This window comes from Vigna unguiculata, chromosome 1 (genome assembly GCF_004118075.2).
Source record: "Vigna unguiculata cultivar IT97K-499-35 chromosome 1, ASM411807v1, whole genome shotgun sequence".
Classification (NCBI taxonomy): Eukaryota; Viridiplantae; Streptophyta; class Magnoliopsida; order Fabales; family Fabaceae; genus Vigna; species Vigna unguiculata.
In genome coordinates this window covers 7193393-7213421 of record NC_040279.1, presented here as the reverse complement: position 1 = coordinate 7213421, position 20029 = coordinate 7193393, and the positions used below count along the sequence as shown (strand labels likewise).

General features: G+C 31.6%; 3 protein-coding genes across 3 annotated transcripts; 1 reads left to right on the top strand and 2 right to left on the bottom strand.

The window, feature by feature from the left end:
- The first annotated feature begins 872 nt into the window (after positions 1–872).
- On the top strand, positions 873–4752 carry LOC114189615 (UPF0678 fatty acid-binding protein-like protein At1g79260). The gene is made up of 4 exons (XM_028078267.1): positions 873–1167; positions 1677–1817; positions 2502–2570; positions 4345–4752. The coding sequence occupies exons 1-4, from the start codon at positions 991–993 to the stop codon at positions 4462–4464; spliced, it is 507 nt and encodes a 168-aa protein (XP_027934068.1). The 5' UTR covers positions 873–990; the 3' UTR covers positions 4465–4752.
- Positions 4753–5933: 1181 nt separating this feature from the next.
- On the bottom strand, positions 5934–9840 carry LOC114164049 (ATP-citrate synthase alpha chain protein 1-like). The gene is made up of 13 exons (XM_028048525.1): positions 9625–9840; positions 9323–9459; positions 8609–8785; positions 8338–8499; positions 8151–8231; positions 7946–7997; positions 7714–7828; positions 7541–7622; positions 7346–7441; positions 7142–7243; positions 6904–7020; positions 6422–6538; positions 5934–6308 (listed from the first exon to the last, which is right to left on the bottom strand). The coding sequence occupies exons 2-13, from the start codon at positions 9419–9421 to the stop codon at positions 6237–6239; spliced, it is 1272 nt and encodes a 423-aa protein (XP_027904326.1). The 5' UTR covers positions 9422–9459; positions 9625–9840; the 3' UTR covers positions 5934–6236.
- A 1933-nt stretch (positions 9841–11773) lies between these two features.
- On the bottom strand, positions 11774–14898 carry LOC114171760 (40S ribosomal protein SA-like). Its single transcript, XM_028056648.1, has 5 exons — positions 14643–14898; positions 13166–13428; positions 12826–13023; positions 12464–12680; positions 11774–12078 (listed from the first exon to the last, which is right to left on the bottom strand). The coding sequence occupies exons 1-5, from the start codon at positions 14794–14796 to the stop codon at positions 11969–11971; spliced, it is 942 nt and encodes a 313-aa protein (XP_027912449.1). The 5' UTR covers positions 14797–14898; the 3' UTR covers positions 11774–11968.
- Positions 14899–20029: the final 5131 nt, after the last annotated feature.

Genomic DNA, 20029 nt, shown 5'->3' with positions numbered 1-20029 from the left:
AAACGTGGACATATGAACAAGAAGGATGATAACGGAAATCACAAAAATACAACCATCACAAAGTTTTGTCATAAAAGACCATTATAAAAATTTACAGGGCTTCATGGTAGTAGCCAAACAAAAAAAAAATAATTTACCAATATTTGCTGGCAGATGTTGGTTGAATTATTCATTACCCAATTAAACGTCTGCCAACATTTACATAGGCAACTTCAAGATAAATTACATTTATCTAAGCACCTTATGGCCTACCTAAATCGCCAATCATACAAATATTCATGGAAGAACATTCACATATAAACGATAAAGAAATGCTAATTATGTTCAAAACGTGGACATATGAACAAGAAGGATGATAACGGAAATCACAAAAATACAACCATCACAAAGTTTTGTCATAAAAGACCATTATAAAAATTTACAGGGCTTCATGGTAGCAGCCAAACAAAAAAAAGATAGAGTTAACACCGAATTAATGAAATGACTACATTATCTCTATTTAATAAATATTAAGTGAAAAAAACAAAAAAAAATTCAAATATAAGTACCAAATACTAATTAACCCATTTTCATGTATAAAATTATTTTTTATTTAGGATTAATATTTTTGTTTTAGTTGGCTCAATTATTGTTTGAAAAAAATTGTACGGTAGAATGTATTTTACTAGAAAAATATATATAGATAACTTAGATATATTATAATAATAAAAATAATAAATTATTATTATTATTATTTAAATTTACAAAATAAAATATTTATATTAAATTTTAATTATATTTTCATAAATTTAAATTTATATAATAAATGTATTCTTTTCTTAGAAAGTTACGGGCTTTTGGACGTACAACTATCTCATAACAACTGCCATCACCTTCGTAAACACAGAACAAAGTAACACACAAGTCAAGTCAAAGCAATAAATCCAAATACCCCATTTTGGATTCCACAATAATTGGGTTCACATACACATTTTCCAAAGAAAAACAGAAATGGATGCTGAAAAGGAGTCTCCGGCGCCGGCAACATCACCGCCCGTCATACACCCCGCGGTGGCACCGCTCTCCTTCCTTCTGGGCACTTGGAGAGGCCAAGGAGAAGGAGGCTTCCCCACTATACATTCCTTCTCATATGGCGAAGAGCTTTTCTTCTCCCATTCCCCCAACAAGGTTTTCCTCTCTCTTTCTCCATAAACACTATCTGGGTCTCTTGAAGTTCTCTTTTTATTAACTGGGGTTTTTTTTTTTTTTTAAGAATTTTATTTTGACACACCATTAGTTTACATGGTCAATCAATTCAAAATCATTCCACCATTCAAAGTGAATCAACTAGTACGATGTTGTTTCAGTTTATCCAGTAGTACTAGTTCAGATCCGGAATATGATAAGGAGCAATTTCGCCCTTTATATATAACTAGTAAGATTGCTTAAGGCAAAGAAAATTTAAGTATTATCCGAAACATGATGTTTGGAGTACAGAAAAGTAATTAACTTCTAATTATATGGCCATGAACAATTAAATGTACATTATTTGTGCTTTTCAATTACGTTCTTTTTTTAACCATTTATGATGATATATGTTCTGGACTTCAGTTTAATTCATCTTGTTTCTCTTCTTTTGTGTGTGGTTGTGAACTGATTATGTTTATTTGGTTTGGTTGTGTGTGAAATGGGTATAGCCTGTGATAGGGTACACTCAGAAGACATGGAAACTCAGCTCTGGAGAGCCTATGCACGGTGAGAGTGGATACTGGCGTCCTAAACCTGATGGCACCATTGAAGTTGTGATTGCTCAAAGCAATGGCCTTGTGGAAGTTCAAGTACTATATTTCAATTTGATTTGGTTTTTGTTACGGATAAATTGTTTTACCAGTTAGCTTCATACTTGTGTCTGTATAATCTGTATGCTATAGGAATGGTGGGTTTAGAAGCTCCATGGACTCTTAATATGCATAACTCCTCAATTTAAATTTTGAGACAACTCTATTTGAATAAGAAAATTAGGGGCTTAATTTAGTTTTGTTAAGTAATACCCTTTGGATCAACCTAAATCCTTGAATTCATTTGTTACTTGTCAAACTATAACAAGCACATGTTTATTATTTTGTATTTTGCTCCAATTATTCTGTATTTTGCTCCAAATAAACTCTGGCAAAACAGTCCATTTCTGCTACGTTTTGAGTTCCAATTTTCCTAACATTGCATTCAATCCATTATAACCAGTTGCTTGCAAGAGTGATAAGGCAATTGCATAAATTTCCTTCTATATGCATTTATCCATAAGTTATGCAATGGGTTGTGTTTATACTGTTTGTTGTCATGTTGAGATATTCTTCCGAATATATGCTTGATTTATTGCTTTCTTCCTTTATTTAACTGTTTAAACATAAAAGTCTTGATCGTTTCATTGCTTCTTGGTCCATCAGGTTTCTTGCCTTTTATTTTTTATTTCCTTTTAGTGTCCTTCTCTGCTATTAAGGTTTCATTTGATATTGTGCTCCCAGAAAGGGACATACAGCTTTGAAGAGAATGTGATACAACTTCAGAGTGAAATGGTGGGGAATGCTTCTAAGGTAATCTAAATTAGTATTTGCCAAATGCAATAATACTGATGTTGATGTCTCATGCTTATGATTGCATTGTTCACATACATTACACTCTGACAATGATTGGATTGCTTCTTTTATGTTAGATTTAAAAAACAACCTTCTTAGTACGGCATCTTCTGATAATATGAATGTATCAAAAAAATTGTATTGGAAATGTTTCTTAAGAAATTTTTTTATCACCATCTGTGAGGATTATGGTTTTTATGTGATGAACAAGGATTGACTTATAATATGGGAGCACTAGAAATTTAAGAGGATGAATAAATTTTAGATTCATGTTGTAGAATTCGTCTTGGAGATAAAAGAAACTTGGGAAGAAAAATACCTAGATATAGTTTTTATTGACGTGGAAAAAACTTGGGATCGAGTATCAAATGAAGCGTTGTGGAAGACTTTGGAAAAGTAGTCCATGACTAAAACATGTGATTGGATAATTATTAGTGAGAACACTTGGAGGTGAGACTAAAGTCTTTTCTATAAGAATAGGATTACATCATAGCTCAATTTCAAGTCCTAACATGGTTAATCTTGGATGTGGGTGGTTACCAGGAGCAACATAAGATTATCCTTAATTACATGCTTTTTGTGGATGATATAGTGTGGATTGAGGAATCAAAGGAAGATGCTAGCTCTAAACTTAAGCTTTGGAGACAAACTTTGAAAGCAAAGGACTTTTATTTGTGTAGGAACAAGACACAGTATATGCATTGCAATTTGAGCTAGAAATAAGAGAAAACAATTATAAGTAAAAAAAAGAATAAGATGCTATGACACTTGTTTCTAAGTTTAATATCCAGAATTAATTAATATTATCAAATAATGGAGGAGTTAATAAAGATGTCGCACACAAAATATAAGTTGGATGAATAAAATGGAGAAAGGCAACAGGGATCTATTTCATATCTCAAGTATAACAAACTCATATGAAAGCTCTCATCTAATGAGATAAAGACTTGTTATTGTTGTGACAACAATGATTGGTAAACAGATATCTACAGAAATAGAGGGAAGTCGGGTGAGGACTTTTGAACATTATGGCAAGAATTGCTTTTTTTCTTTATGTGAAAATCATTTTTGAAGGCATGGCTTTTTAAAATCGTGCTTTATGACACGATTTTGGTTGCTATTAATATTTTAAAGAATGGTGATTGCAGGCGCGAATTGAATTTGTTTTTGAAAAAAATTGATAATACAAAAGTTTATCTTTAAAATTTACTTTGATATAATTTTTTATAATAGTATTTTTTGATGTTGTTTTATTTTCTTTTACTTCTGTTAGCTTATGTACTTTTTATTTATTTGATAGGGACCTTTTTATATTTTTAGATAATTTTGTTAATCAATTCAATTTAATTAAATTTATTATATGAATGAAATTTGAGAAAAAAAAAATAGTAGTAAATTAAAATTTTTGCATTAAAGCCTTTTTTTATTAGCTTAAAACTTATTGTACTGAAGTAATTATTTATCGAAAAATAAAATAAAACAATAGAATACAAACTTGCAGGGAGAGTGGAGGGGCCTTCAATAGAGATAGTTTCATCCAAAAATGCTTCTGCACACTTATAAAACACCTAATGTGTAATACGTTTGACAAAAAACAATAAACACAAAGAAAAATATTCAAATTGAAGCTTAAAAGATGCATTATGCTATTAATTCAAACTAAAACATAATTTAATAATAGACTAAAATGTTTCACATCAGTGCCTAAAATACTTGATACCACTCTACCCAGGTTAAAGAGATACGAAGACGTTTTGAGCTGGTTGATGGGGTTCTTTGCTATGAGGTTCAGATGGCTACCAACACAGTAACTCTTCAACCACACTTAAAAGCAACACTGAAGAAGCTCTAAAGCAGTCACCACCATCTCTTGTTGCTTGCAGAGGGATGCACATTGGCATTGTGAAATCACCAAATCTTTCTTTAACAACAGCTAATTCTCTGTTAATTAGCCAAATGAGCTGTTCAAAACTCTTGTATACAAGCTATGCAAGACCTGAAGTTTGAACAATCTGACATGACTTAATTTTATTGGAATCAGCTAAGCAGGAAAAATGAGCTTCTCCTAATGTACATCATACTTTATGCCTCATTTTAATTTCTTTCTTTGAAGCTATTGTGATGCTTGAAATAATAACTACATCGTATACTCAAACTGAAACTAGATTTCTTCTTTACCTTCTGCTGATTTTGATGAAATAGCAGCAAAAGAACATGCTCATCCTAACCCCCAACTTCTGTGTTTTTCTAAACTTTTTAGTTTACTTCAAATAGTGTAACCATCACCATCAAGGTTGAAAGTAAATTTAATTCTAATTTATCTACACAAAACCAGTATGTAAAAAGAGATTTATTTCATTTATATATTATAAACCGATTATATTTTTAGCGAATGTGCAGTCTGCGCCAATTATAAAGCCATAAATTTTCAATGCACTGAGAATAGCAGCTTTCACCCAAGAGTAAAAATCTAACACACGTGGATGCTGAAATGTATTATTGGGTTCATTGTTGTATTTGTCTATGAAGATATATATATATATATATGGTTAACTAATTATTATTTCACAAATGGAGCTATGTATTTCTAATTCTCTTTATCAGTGGAGAACCTACATGCACGATAATAGGTATTGGTTATATTTGGACAATTTATTTACTTTAGAGAAAAATAAATAAAATAACTTCTTTCATGAGTTAAAATTATGTTATACAGAAGTTAAGAATAACAATTTTAAACAAATATATAAAAGAATTTTTATAAACTAGGTCTTACATAAACTAATTTTTTTATTTTGTTAGAATTTTGGAAAAACTTTTCCAAAAAGAATTATTAGAAGAGTAAAATATAAAAGAAAGAATTTATGGAGAATTAGTACCATCCACTGAGTGTGGGGACACATATCCTGGTAGACTAAAAAACCCTATTCCAAATTTATGTTTGTGAAATTTCTTTTAACACTTTTAGTTTTTGATTTTTCTAAAGCTTTCATAAGGGTTGGTGGGTATATCATCAACAAAAATTCTCCTCAAAATAACTCAAGCATGCGTTTTTGTTTTCTTCAGAGAATTTGTAAAAGCTTCTATTACTGACTGTAACAAACAAAAAGTAGAATGATAAATTTCAACATCATCCATAATGGGAATTGTTTAGCTACATTTCATGAATCGCTTTATTGATAAAATATAATTCTAATATTTTATATATGAGTTTGAATTACTTAAAAAATTGAATAAAGACTTATATTTTACTCATAATTGCATATATCTAAACAAGCTTGCTGAGATACCCTTTCAAGCAGAAATTTAAGTCCACATAAATGGAAAGAAAACCAATTCAGTTAATGAAAGTAAATGAGTGAACCATGAAATTGTAGTTTGACTTAACATAAAACAATTACACTTGTACCATTTTATAATGTCACTAATGTACTATCAGAATTCTGGAAGATACAAAACATTCTTCACCACTTTATTGGATGACTAATTTATAACAGCCTGCACTCTAACTCACAAAAGTAATAACTTCTGAGAGTTGGACAGAGAACCAAGAATTAACAATCTCTTCGAATCATCCATGACAATACTTGTAAAAGAAGTTCACACCGTCCTAAGAATGGATAATTAAGCAGCAGCAGTGATGTACTGAATTGCCTGTTTGCATATACCAGTCATTGTTGCTTCAGGTCCATAAACCTGCAAAGATACCAAAATATAGATAAGAAAAAGTTCCTTTATGAAAAACTATAAGCAACAGTTTCAGATGGTTTCTCAGTGCAATCAATAAAGGCATCATTTTGTTATATAACCTCAATGGGAATGCCAATCTCCTCTCCAAGAGCCCTCATTTTTGCTAAACCACTTTGGTAGTTGGGACCTCCCCTCCTCACATAGATATGCATTTTTGCTTCTTTTAGCTTTTGTTCCTGGTTTGTAATAGGTCAACAATCATTAACTCTACCATAAGCAAATTAAGGGTTAAATATGTTTTTAGTTCCTGAAGTTTGACGAAATTGGAATTCGTCCTTATCTGAAACTTTGATACATTTTGGTCCCTAAATTTTAAAATGACTAGATATAGTCCTTTTAACTCAATTACTTTTAAAAAAGTTAACATATTTGAGTTAGAATAACTGTATCAATTAATTTTTAAAGTTTAGGGACAAAAATATACCAAAATTTCATACATGGACGAATTTCAATTTCACATTAAAGTTCAGGGACTAAAAACATATTTAACCTACAAATTAATATATCATTAAAAAAGCTTCATGATGATATATGTCCTTACCTTTTCCTTCAGAGCACGGATTATGCCGCTGAATGTAGCAGCAACATCAGTAAAGTTAGCTATTCCTCCACCTATCACAAGGGCTCGCTTTTGGTCATCAGGATTTGAAGTTGCACACTGCAAAGAGATTTCCATAGAGAGAAACAATCACTGTATCATGTTACAAAGTAATGTATGATCATGTATTGTATCCATAAATTGATGATAAATACACATCAATAATGTTTGAGATAATTACATCAATCACAACCCTGGCATACTGCAGGACCTCATCTTCCTTGGGTGCACCACTATATTCTGCATAGTTTCCTAGCTCGGGAGCATAACCAAGATCACCTACCTGTTTTAATAAATTAGTATGTAAGAAAGAGTCTTTTGCTTAATATTACAATATAATATAGATTAGCTCTGAGTTTAACTTTTAAATATATTATGAACACACCGTATCAGCATAGATGACACTAGCACCTCCCCCAGCTACCATTGTCCAAATTCGGCCCTTCGGGTTTAATACTGTGAATTTTAAAGATGCACTTGTCTGGGAGGAAAATAAACAAACAAACAACATAAAATTGTTAAGAAACAGAATTCGTAGTTCTATGAATTCATGATTTCTAGAAGTAATAATTTTGTTCACCTTTTCATCCAATCCATGAATGAAAGCCTCTGTACTGCTCATTACCCTTCCAAATGGCAATGGAAATTCGATGTTTCCCCATCTGTAAATAAAAATAACATGCATAATTCAGTTTGTTTTACTATCAAAACATCATTCAATTATACATGATGAAATAGAGTCAAGAAACTCACTTCTTGAAGTTCTTGAAAGCAGCAGTGTCATCAAGCTCCCCTCTCATGTCCAGAGGATAAGGCTTTCCATTGACCAAAGTGAAAGGATTCATCTCCAAGAAAGTGAAATCCAGGTCTAAGAGAAGACAAATAAGATAGGAAAAGAAAATGTTTAAAACTGCAACTTTAAATATCAATGAACTTTTCTTCATAAGCATATCTAATGTTGGTAAAAGCATATTTTGTAATATACCTTGGAATAAAGTGTAAATCACCTTGAGGAATTCCTCAACTTCTCCCCTGATCTGTAAGCATGAATAAAGTACTTATAAATAATTGAAACAAAGCGTTCGGCAACAAAATAGCATGTGATATTCAATCCCATGGTCCTACTGAATAACCCAAAAAGTAAGAAAGTTATCTTATTAAAAAACTAACAATTACTAAGATTAACATACCTCTAAGGGAAGGGTTGCAACAAGTGGAGCAATACTCTCAGATGTAAGAGACAGTCCTGTTGGCATAAATACAGTCTTGACCTGAAATATGAACAAACCACTTTGTACGTTATGGGAATTACAAGGAAGATGTGAGAAGAATTTACTTCAAATAATTTATATGCAAGGTAAAAGTGAATTTTGGCACCTTATCCCAGTTCTCCTCAATTTCAATTCCTCCACATTCAGAAAAGCTTATACTGTTCCCTAGTCTCTCTGAGACAATGTTAAGGTAAAACTCCTCCTTGTGAGGGATAAAAGGTTCAACAATGAAAGTTGTTATGGGCCCTTTGCATCCACTCATCTCAACCTACATTATCAACAAAGATTAAGAAAGTAAATAGAAAGTAAAAAGAGAAGGTGATTAAGAAAAAGGAAAAATAATTTAAGGTTTGGAGGGACAAAGGGGGAAAAAACACCTCTTTGCCAAGACGCTCTTTCACAAAAGAAGCAACTTCTGCCAAATCCAAATTCAAGGCAACCAAACCACTTTTGCCACGCTTTCCGAATAGCATGTCCGGTTTCACAACCAATTTTGAAGATAAAAGCCATGGTTCCTTCTCAGGTAGTTCATTGAAATCAGTGGATTCTGTAACCTGAGAAATAGAACACAACAAATTTATTATTCATGTTTGATCTGCACACTGCACTGATTGACTAGTAAGATACAAATTTCTTTTCCACAAATCAGTTATACATCATATGAAGACACACCATATTAACAGTAAGTTGTAAGATTTGAAGATCATTATCAGATTAATGCAGTGCAATGATCAGAAATCAGTAGGTGTTTGAGTTATTACATTGGCTTCAGATAAACAGAATCCTATAATCAAGCAAAGGATAACAAAACTTAATCCGTGATTCCAATGTGACCATAACCCATCAGAATTTTAAGGTATAAGATTCACAGCCAAGCCAACATAAACTATTTTGGAAATTTATTTACAAATGGAGAGTGAAGTTTTCACTCCCTCTACTTCTGTATCTGAATTACATTTCGACAGTTTTCTAAATAAATTATCAATAATAAAAAATAACCCCACATCACAATTTAAATTATACATTTATATACTCAACAATGTTCATTCATTACTAATTTTAATTATAAAAAAAACTAAGATAATGCTTACTTGTGCAGACTTGATGGGCAAGTCCTGGCCAGAGAGTCTTTTAAAGTGCTCCTTCAACAACCTCTTGGAGTCATACTCTCTTATCTTCTTGCGGGCCATTGCTTAACAAACTCACCACCAAAAACAAAATTCCCCCCCTTCAACATAAAACAAGAAAAACCCAGATCAAATCAGCTTAAGGATCCTCAGAATTCCAATCAAAATCAAATTTTTAGTGCAAAAGATTCACACAGACAAAATAAACATGAGAAACTGAACAGCGTACGGAAATGGGTGAAGAAAGAAAGGGGGAATGCAGATACCTTTAGAGAGAGAATGGAATCAGTGGAGAAGAAAGTTGAAGAATGATAGATCCAATGAAGGGTGGTAAGTTTAGTGTTAGTGTGATGTTGGTGGCTTCATGGCATATATATGAGATAAGCTTTTGGAGAAAGAACAGAGGAATCATAAAAAGCAAGTACCATGAATATTCAAGGTAACATTGAATAATTTATTTACTAATATAATAAGGACTCGTGAATCTCACGGTATGAGTGAATGCATGTGTGAAATTTAAAATAACACTTGGAGTTTCTTAAATTTATTTGAAAAAAAAAAATTATTTGTTTCATTTTCTCAAATTTTTTTCTCTTGAAAAAAGTGACTCATTCAAAGAGTTTTATAAACTTCTTAACATTTTTAATTAGACTTTTTAACTTTTTAACATTGAGCAATTGGTTTTATACATTTTACATTTTTTATTTATTTTTAAAAATTAAAAATTAGATTTTTACACAACAATACTTGTATTTGAGTTATTGACCTTGTACATTTTTTAATTTAGATTTTAAAATTAATAAAATCATCAAAAAAAGTATGATTTTTTTAGTGATTTTAAACTTTAGTGACCAGCAAATATTAATAAATCAACAAGTAGTAAGTGTGCACCTCAAATTTGGATTAGGTGGAAAATGTGCACCTCTCATTTTAAATGTTGAATGACCTTTGAAAAAATATCAAAGGCAGCTTGCATTTCGCAAATAATTTGTCGCTTGTATTAACTCGTGGATCGCATGGCCGAATGGGCCATGTGAAAAAACAATACTTTATTTCCCATTTTAATTGAATGAATAAATGATTATTCAAAAAGAAAAAAAAGTCTATTACAAAAAAAAAAATTGATTTTCTTACCATGTAGTACTAATAAGAATCACAGTTTTCAGAAATCATTTTAACCAAAATTGAGTTTAAATACATTTCGTGTAATTATGAAAAAAATTCCTAGAAATAATTTCATGTTTGTGGTTGAAAATTTTGCCCGAGAAAAATTATGTCAAGATTTTAGTCGAAATCTTGTGGTTAATTATATTTTATATTTTTCTAGTTATGGAGTTTAAAAAGTTAGAACGAATGCAATAATAAGAATGTGTTTCAGAGGAGATTTTCTAGAAGAGAAAAAAACAAACTTTTTATAAACAAAAAATAGTTTATGCAAAACCTAATAATAAATAATTTTATAAATTAATTTTAATCTCTAAAATCGATTATATTTTTCTTTCATGTTGTTCTACTGTAAAATTACTTGTAGAGAATTCTCCAAACATATTCTAAATCATTTTTGATAAACGTAAGAGTTTGCGTTAGAATCAAGATGTGCAACTCAAAATTTCAATGAATATCAAAAGCATTGAAGATTACAAGTTTCTGTGTGCATAAGGATCAAAATAGTCTCATAATATGAATATGAAATAAATATAAAGGCATGTCCAATTTAAGTTGAAAAAATAGAAACCAAGATATAAAATTTTTCAGGGATTAAAAAGTATTATTTTTCTTGATATTTTTAGAATATTTTTATTTCAACACAAATAAGAAGATCGTATTGTTTTTTTTGAAAAAAAAAAACAGGATTAATTGAGAGGAGAACATGTCAAGTAAATAGTATTTGTGTCATAATAAATTAGGATCTTTGCATGTTCAAATTTTAATTGCAATATATAAATATGTAATCTTAAAAAAAATACTAAAGCTAACATTTTTGTGATTATATATAAGAATATCTTCTGTATACAAATTTTAATTTTAACATAACAAAAGTAATTATTTTTATGAAATGTAATTTGTTTAATGTCAAAATTGACGTTTTGTTCTTTAATTCATAACTACAACAATAACACTTCTAAACCATTCTCAATCGATTCTTAGATCTAGTGAGATTCGTATATTTATATAATTATTACAATTTAACAAATGAATTGTCTCTTATGAATTCAAATAAGTGAATTCTTTTGTAAGCCCAGTTCTTAACTCAAGTCCTTAACAAAAGACACTGAATTCTTAGAAAAATAGGTGATTGAAAAAATAAATTATGTATTACTGAGGCATTTAAATACAAAATACTTTTCCATAAGAAATTCGATCAAATACATGCAATAAAACAAGTTAAATTAACTATTTATGAAATACATGCAATAAAACAAGTTAAATTCCATTATAAAATAAATAATTATTGAATTTAAATGACAAAGTTTCCTACAATATGTCAACAAACAAAATTTTACTGAGAAGCAAATTATGTTTTTTTCTAAGATAATCTCGAAAGGGAAAATTCTGAGCCGAGGGGAAAAAAACTATGGTTTTAACACCATGGAATCAAAATAAATTGTCCTAGTCCCAGCCAGTAGCAGGAAGATTTTGAGCTGGAGGCACACCAACTTGTGGAGCCGGTACGGCAGCGGGGACCGGTGCAGGAACAGCCTCACCCCAATCTCCTGCAGCTGTAAAAGGAACATTAGTCAAACAAATTGTGATTACATAAATTTCAAAACAATTATAAGTGGTATCAGAAAATGCATGTGCGTGTGTGCCCCCATCATCATATCACTGCAGAATCAAAAATTCTCGTCTTTGTGCGACAGGGGAAGAGGAAATGTTGAATCATAGCAAAGTCAGGGATTAGTACCATTTTTGCATACAATTTATAAAATAAAGGTAGACGGAGATTGCATTATCTCAAATTCAAATCCAGACATAGATTTTAGGATAATAAACAAGCTAAATGACCAAGCTGAACTTGTTCATCCTGAATCACCGCAGATAAAAACTCAGTACAAATCATCATAAAGCAAGGACCTTAAATAAACCAATAATTCATAGTCGTACCAGCTGTTTCTGGGGTCCAGTTAGTAGGAACTGCTGGAATTGGTTGTGGAGCGTCATCTGTCCAGGGTTGGTCGAGTGCAGGAGGCCATTGTCTGTCTGCAGGGAAGCTGCTAATGGCAGCACCATTGAAATCGATGGCAAAATCTTGCGCAGGTGGTGCTTCATCTTCCTCTTGTTGCTTAGCTTCTTCAGGTTCTCTATAGAAGAATAAATCCACCTGCATAAGAAAATTTGAGATAATTGATTACTAATCCAAAAACGTTAAAGAAAACCCCCAAATAACACATATGCTAACAGACTAAGACTTCTCTAGAGATACGGAACAGCCACCATTTTATTCAGAAAAGCAACAGGTATTTTACCATCACATCCCACTTGTGACCCGGACGAATAGTGCCCCGCATCTGCAGCACCATACGAGCTAAAAGCCAAAAGAGACAACCAATGCTATGCTTCCCCTTATTATTGGCCGGAATCCCAACGTCAACATACCGCATTGGAGAATCAGTGTCACAAAAGGCAATAGTGGGAATATTGCCAAGAGCACCCTCCTTAATAGGCTGCACAGATATCAATAACATAAGGCAAATTGTGGCAAATCATGCACAGTATAACAATATCAGTATCAATAACTATCAGATATTCAAAACATCCTCAATGGCTGCAATAATCTGGTTCTAACTTCTACAAGTGGTAAATAACCTGATGATCGGTTCTTGGATCAGTAAGAATTAGAAGACGAGGCTCATTGTAGGATGTCTGCATCTGATTGGTGAATGTTCCAGGAGTGTGCCTTCCTGCAATTGCATGAGCCCCGGTGTACTGAGCAAACTTAAGCACTGCCCTCTGACCATAAGGCCTGGCGGACTGAACAATGATATCCTGTGGGTTCTCGATGGCAACAATAATCCTAGCAGCAAGAAGGAGCTTCTCCCATGTTTTTCCAAGGTTGATTATGTATATACCTGAAAAACCATAACCCCAAAAATCAACAAAAACTCCAAAAAATTTTATTTTAGTAGCAAGAGAAAAACTCTATAACTGTGCTAGAAAAAGAAAACACCAGAAAGACCACATTTATAAAATTCAAATCAGTAATTAAATTAGCCCTTACTTCTCTATAACACCTTAAGGAAATATAAGGGTCATGCACATCTCACATCCAATCCAATTACTTAAAAACAAGAGTCCAATTAATGCCTTGCTTGATAAACCAGTTTGTAAGCACATAATTATCAGGGTCATGTAATTGAAAAAGACCACATTTATAAAATTCAAATCAGTAATTAAATTAGCCCTTACTGCTCAATAACACCTTACACAAATATCAGGGTCATGCACATCTCAACATCCAATCCAATTACTTAAACAAGAGTCCAACTAATGCCTTGCTTGATAAACCAGTTTGTAAACACATAATTATCAGGGTCATGTAGTTGAAAAAGACCACATTTATAAAATTCAAATCAGTAATTAAATTAGCCCTTACTGCTCTATAACACCTTACACAAATATCAGGGTAATGCACATCTCACATCCAATCCAATTACTTAAAAACAAGAGTCCAACTAATTCCTTGCTTGATAAACCAGTTTGCAAACACATAATGGAGAAAAAAACTACGAAGTCAAAATGAATTGAGTATTTCCATAATATAAAATCAAATTATGCACGTCAATTATTGGAGAAGTTAACATTAGCCGATTTTAACATTTGGAAACTCAATTATAACATTCTTGATTTCTTCCTCCGTAAATATTTACGGAGAAATTTATCCGATGGCATAAATCATACACAAAACAGGAAATTTATTTCAGGATTGAAGATTAAAAGACCATACAATTATCAAATGGCATGGATCACTGACCTTTCAAAAATACCTCAAAATTTAGACCACTCATGAAACACCCTTAGCTATTACTACAAGATCATGGCCACTATGAAGGAGATTCAAAGGTATCCAGAATTCTACATTTTGGTGATTATGAATAACTACATGAATTTAATTGGAACACAATGGTGATGTATAAAAATGAAACCTATTTATATTACACAGACATATTCTATTATATAAAAAAACAGAGAAACTAAGAACATGTAAATGACCACTGTTTAAGAAAATGGGTGAATAAATGCAAGAATAAAAGTAGAAAGAAGAATTTGAGAATAGAGGAGTGACCGTCAGTGCGGCGCTTGAAGACGTAGCGCTCCATTTGAAAGTCACAGTTTTTGGTGCCGAGGTGAACGTCGGCGGCGAGCATCATCTGGATGTCCGTCTCTTTCTGCGATAGCTGGCGCAAAGGAGCGGCGGCGGAGGAGTCGGCAGCGGCCATGGCTGCGGGAGTGGAAGAGGCGGAGTCGGTGGTGTTGATATGTTCTCAGAAGATTTGAATAATTAGGGTTTCTGAATATTCTCCACTATCATGGGAATGGATGAGGGGAAATACAACAAAGGCAAAAACCCTAATAATAGAAAATGACGCTAATACCCCTTCATCATCATTTGCATTCGAACCTCTTGACCAAATTGTTTTTTGGCGGAATTATTTTAAATTGTAATAAATAAATAAATACATCAAGATAGTAGAATCTATAAATAAAAAAATATTTTATATTGAATAATTTAGAAAAGTATTTAAAAATATAATTTTTAATTTGAAATATGTTTTAAGTTGTATGATTTAAAATATTTTTTAAATTTGGGAATTCAAGAAACATTGAAAATAAATAAATCCCGTGAAAGTGTATCATAAAAAAATAAATCTATGTGGATAGTAGAATCTAAAATTTAAAAATATATATTCTATTGAATAGTTTAGAAAAGTATTTAAAACTATATTTTTGAATTGTATGATTTAAAATATTCTAAATTTTACGGTTAAAATAACATTGATGTTTACACATTTTCAACTACGTGTAAGAGTGCATTACAGAAAAATTAAATATATTTTTAGTCTATGAATTTTTATCCAAAATTAAAATTTATTTTTTCAAAATATTGATATATTTTTGTCTTTAAACTTTAGAAATGAATAAATATAATTCTTTTATTTCAATTACGTTATTTTTTGTTTTACTTGTCAAATACATTCTCAATTAATATCGAAGCTGGAACATGTTAAACAGTATAAACAACTCAAATGTTAGTATGAAACATGTTTGATAGGTAAAAAAATTAACGTAATTAAAATAATTATATTTATTCATTTTTAAAGTTTGAGACCAAAAAATATAAAGTTTCGTATAAAGACAAATTTCAATCTTGCGTGAGACTAAAAATATATGGTTTAATTACTCGGATGGTACTCACTTTAGATTAAGTGTGTCAAATTGGTACCTCACCTTAAAAAAGTGTCAATTTGGTCCTCAAATTAGTTTAAGTGCATAAATCAAGTCCGTTTTCATTAACGATGTTAAAATCATTAATGTTGACTAATTAAGGTTGTTTTCTAATGCATTTTTTGCACACATGATATTAAATTAGTTTCTTGCGTGGAATTGTAAAGCAAAAAATGTAAATAATTAAATATTAAATAATTTTCGAAAGGGTTTCTTACAAATTGGAAGAATATTGGTCGAGGAACAGGATGAAAGTGAACTCTGAAGCTGGCAAACACGATTTGGGATTTTTGTGGCATTCGAAAATGAAATTGAACTTTGAAGTTGTGATTGACATCGATGAACAGTGGATTTTCGATCAAAGGTGCGTATTTGTTCCACTTGTGTCACATTTGTTTGATTGTGTTGTTGTGATGGCTTTGGGGTTTTATCAGTGTTTGTTGATTGCATTGATTGTAGTGTTTAGGGTTATTGTATTTTATGCGTTTCGAGTTTCATTATGCATCTTTTTGTAATCGTTTGAGTCAGTGTTTGTTTAGTCAATTTGTTGTTAACGGTGGTCCACTGTTATGTGTGACAGAGATGGTGTTGAGGTTGTGGTCCCCCATTTTAAAGTGTTTGTCGGTGTGTGTAAATTTTGTATTATTGTTTGGGCATTTTCATATTTCACAAGGATTTATAGAGAGATGGACAAGCCATTTTTTGAAGTTGTCTTTCACCATAGGGGGAAGTTTATCAATGATGGGTATGTGGGTGAGACCAATACATTGTCATGTGACCTAGACGGATGGAGCTACTTTGAGATATTGCCAATTCTGAAGGAGATGGGATATGTGAATGTCAAGGAGATATGGTATTCGGTGGGTGAAGGTTATGTGTTTGAAGGAAGGTTGGAATTGCTTAGTGATGACAAAAGTGCATGTCATATGGTCAACATTGGCATACTCAATGGTCAAGTGCATCTTTATGTTGTACACATGGTGTCTGAACCTCAAATAGTACATTTTTTGGAATATTGTGGTCATGAGGTTGGTGTGGAGGGTCAAGGTGACCATGAAGTTTGTTTGGATGGTGGGATTGCAAATGATGCATAGGTTGGTTTGGAGGGTGGGATTGTAGATGATGTAGGGTTGGTTTGGAGGGTGGGTTTTAGGGATGGCAACGGGGCGGGGCGGGTACGGGTATCATGATCCCATCCCCATCCCCATAATAAAAATTCATCCCCATCCCCATCTCCAAACCCAACGGGTATACAACTTTTGACCCATCCCCATCCCCACCGTGTAACGGGTATTTTCTTATACCCATACCTATACCCATTTTTTTATTGTTCCATATATCAATTAAATATTTTTTATAAAAAAAATTTAAAAATCACACCAACGGAATCATGATACTATCAAAATATTCAATATTAAAATTACATACTCTTTTTGATTTTCATGATGTCAAATATTAAGAAAAATATTATAATAGTATAAATCTCAAATTAAAGTATCAAATAACAACTAAATAAAATTCAAATAATTATATAAAAGCTAAAAAATTACACATTACTAAAATTTTATAATAACCAAAATATTTATTAATTTTACAAATGATCAGTGGTTTCATTTGCATTCGATCCACCTACACATAGAAAAAAAATGAAAAATTAGATATGATATAATAATTGAAATTGAAAATTTTAATTACTAGAATATAATGTACCTTCTTCATCAGATTCATTTTCACTCATGAGAACATCTTTTCCTTTTAATTTTTTAACACCTACAAACACCAAATGTAGAATATTAGATGAGAATTCACAAAAAATACTAACAAAAAATATTAATAAATTTGAGTAACTTACCTAGATGGTTTGAGTTCCATATCCAACTTCTTGTACACATCAAAGCCTCTATAGTAATATGATGAAGTCGACTACGGTGAGAAGTTAATATCTGACCACCAGTACTAAAAGCAGATTCAGAAGCTACAGTTGTTATTGGAATAGCTAAAACATCCCTTGCAATTGCTTGAAGGGTTGGAAACTTTAACCCATTTGTTTTCCACCATGATAGGATATCAAATTCTTGTGTAACCGGCAAATTATCTTCTTCCAAGTAATAATCCAACTCTGTTTTCATAACTGTAGTTCTAGATTTTTTCTTTTTTGCCATAAACTCTAAAAATTCATTCGCATCATTATCAACATCCTTTCCCAACTCCAATGATGTAGCTCTATAAGAAGAAGTTTCATTCTTTTTTGATTGATATTCCAAAACCAAATCATAGCACATTTGACGAATCCTACTAAGTTTCAGATCAAAATCATTACCATACAATTTATAAAAATAATATTCTAACATGTCCATCTTGTACCTTGGATCTAAAACTGAAGCAATTGTCAATATATCATGAATAACACTCCAGTAACTTTCAAATTTCTTTAACATTTGTATTGCCATATTTTGAATGGTTATCTCAGGAGATTTAACCCAATCATTTATTGCAATCTTGATCTCACAAATCTTTGGGAAAAAGATGTTGGCAGTTGGGTATTTGGAGCCAGAAATGATTTCTGTGATGTCATTAAATAATTTTAGCCTTCGACAAACATCCTTTGCAAATTCCCACTGCATATCAGTTGGCAAAGAAGTGTATTGAGCTTCACGTTGCTTTAACCTAAAAAACACATCCTTATAACATATGGCAATATCAAGCATCTTGTAAGTAGAATTCCATCTAGTTGGGCAATCCAAACTTAACTTTTTAGTGAAAGAAATTCGCAATTGTCTAGCTGTTTCCTCAAATTTTTCCATTCTTTTAGGAGTTGCTGTCCAATATGCTACACTTTCTCGAATTTTTTCCACCCCTTCTTTTAGGACGGCTAACCCTTCTTTCACAATCAAATTAAGGATATGTGCTGAACAACGCATATGAAGCAAAGACCCTTTCTTAATGAGTGTGTCCAACTTCAACTTATCCTTAATTTTTTCAATCATGCTATCATTTGTGCTGCAGTTGTCTAAAGTGATAGTAGACAATTTTGTATCAATATTCCAATCGAACAAACAATCAACTAATACATTGCAAAGTCGATCAGCTGTGTGAGGTGCGGGAACATAAATGAACCTATAAATTAAGCAATATTTTGTAAGACATATAATCTTTCTAGAGGTGCATAAAAAAAATTACTGGAAAATTTATAAATTAAAAAAGGTGTACCTCAAAATTATATTTTGCAATGTCCAATTGTCATCAATATAGTGAGCTGTGATAGACATATACCCTTTCTTTTGATTGCTTGCAGTCCACATATCCGATGTAATTGCTATTCTTCCTTTATTTGTATCTATCAACTTCATAACAACTTGTTTTTCATGTTCATAGATGCCGAGTATCTCTTTCTTTATCGTATTTCGTGAAGGAAGTTGAAATAATGGTTGAATTGTTGTCACGAATCTAATAAAACCAATATGGTCCACTATTGACAATGGATATTCATGCAATATAATCATTGTTGCAAGTTCCCTCTTGGCATTTTCTTCATTATAAGCTCCACAAGCCAATTCCTTTTTGCCACTTGAAATCTTAGAAAAAAGTGTTTTTTGTCCCCCTTTTCCTTTTGCTAAAGCCTTCTTTTGAATACATATGTTTGTATGATGGTGCAAGTGCTTTGTTCCATTCTTTGTTTCTCCACCAAGCAGTTTCTTGCAATAGTTACATTTAGCTTTGTATTTTCCATCAACTTTTATCTTTTCAAAGTGTTCCCACACAACACTTTTCAATTTCCCTTTCTCAGGCTCTACTTGTGTTGTTGAATGTATTTCATCATGAACATCTGAAGGTGTTTGCGTAGATGGATTCAATGGAGATTGACTGTCATTATTGGAACTTTGAAAGGGAGTTGGTTGTTGTGAACACTGTGGTGGACTTGGTACCTGCAAATCTTGATCTCCTGTGCTCATTTTCTCTAGAAACTAACATACGTAACAAAAAAAATCAAACAAAGTAAAAAGGTTAATTTCTTTTTAACAAAATATAAAAGGAAAACCAATAATCAAGTTTAAAAATATTTCAAATATTTTTTATACTATTAAAAATTTATATTATACCACTTAAACGAAATGGCACAAATAACAAAATTAAATTAATAATAATTCAAATTTAAACATAGATTCTTCATCTTTTGATCTTGAATTAAATTAAGGATTTATGCAATTGAGCACTTAAAATTGAGAA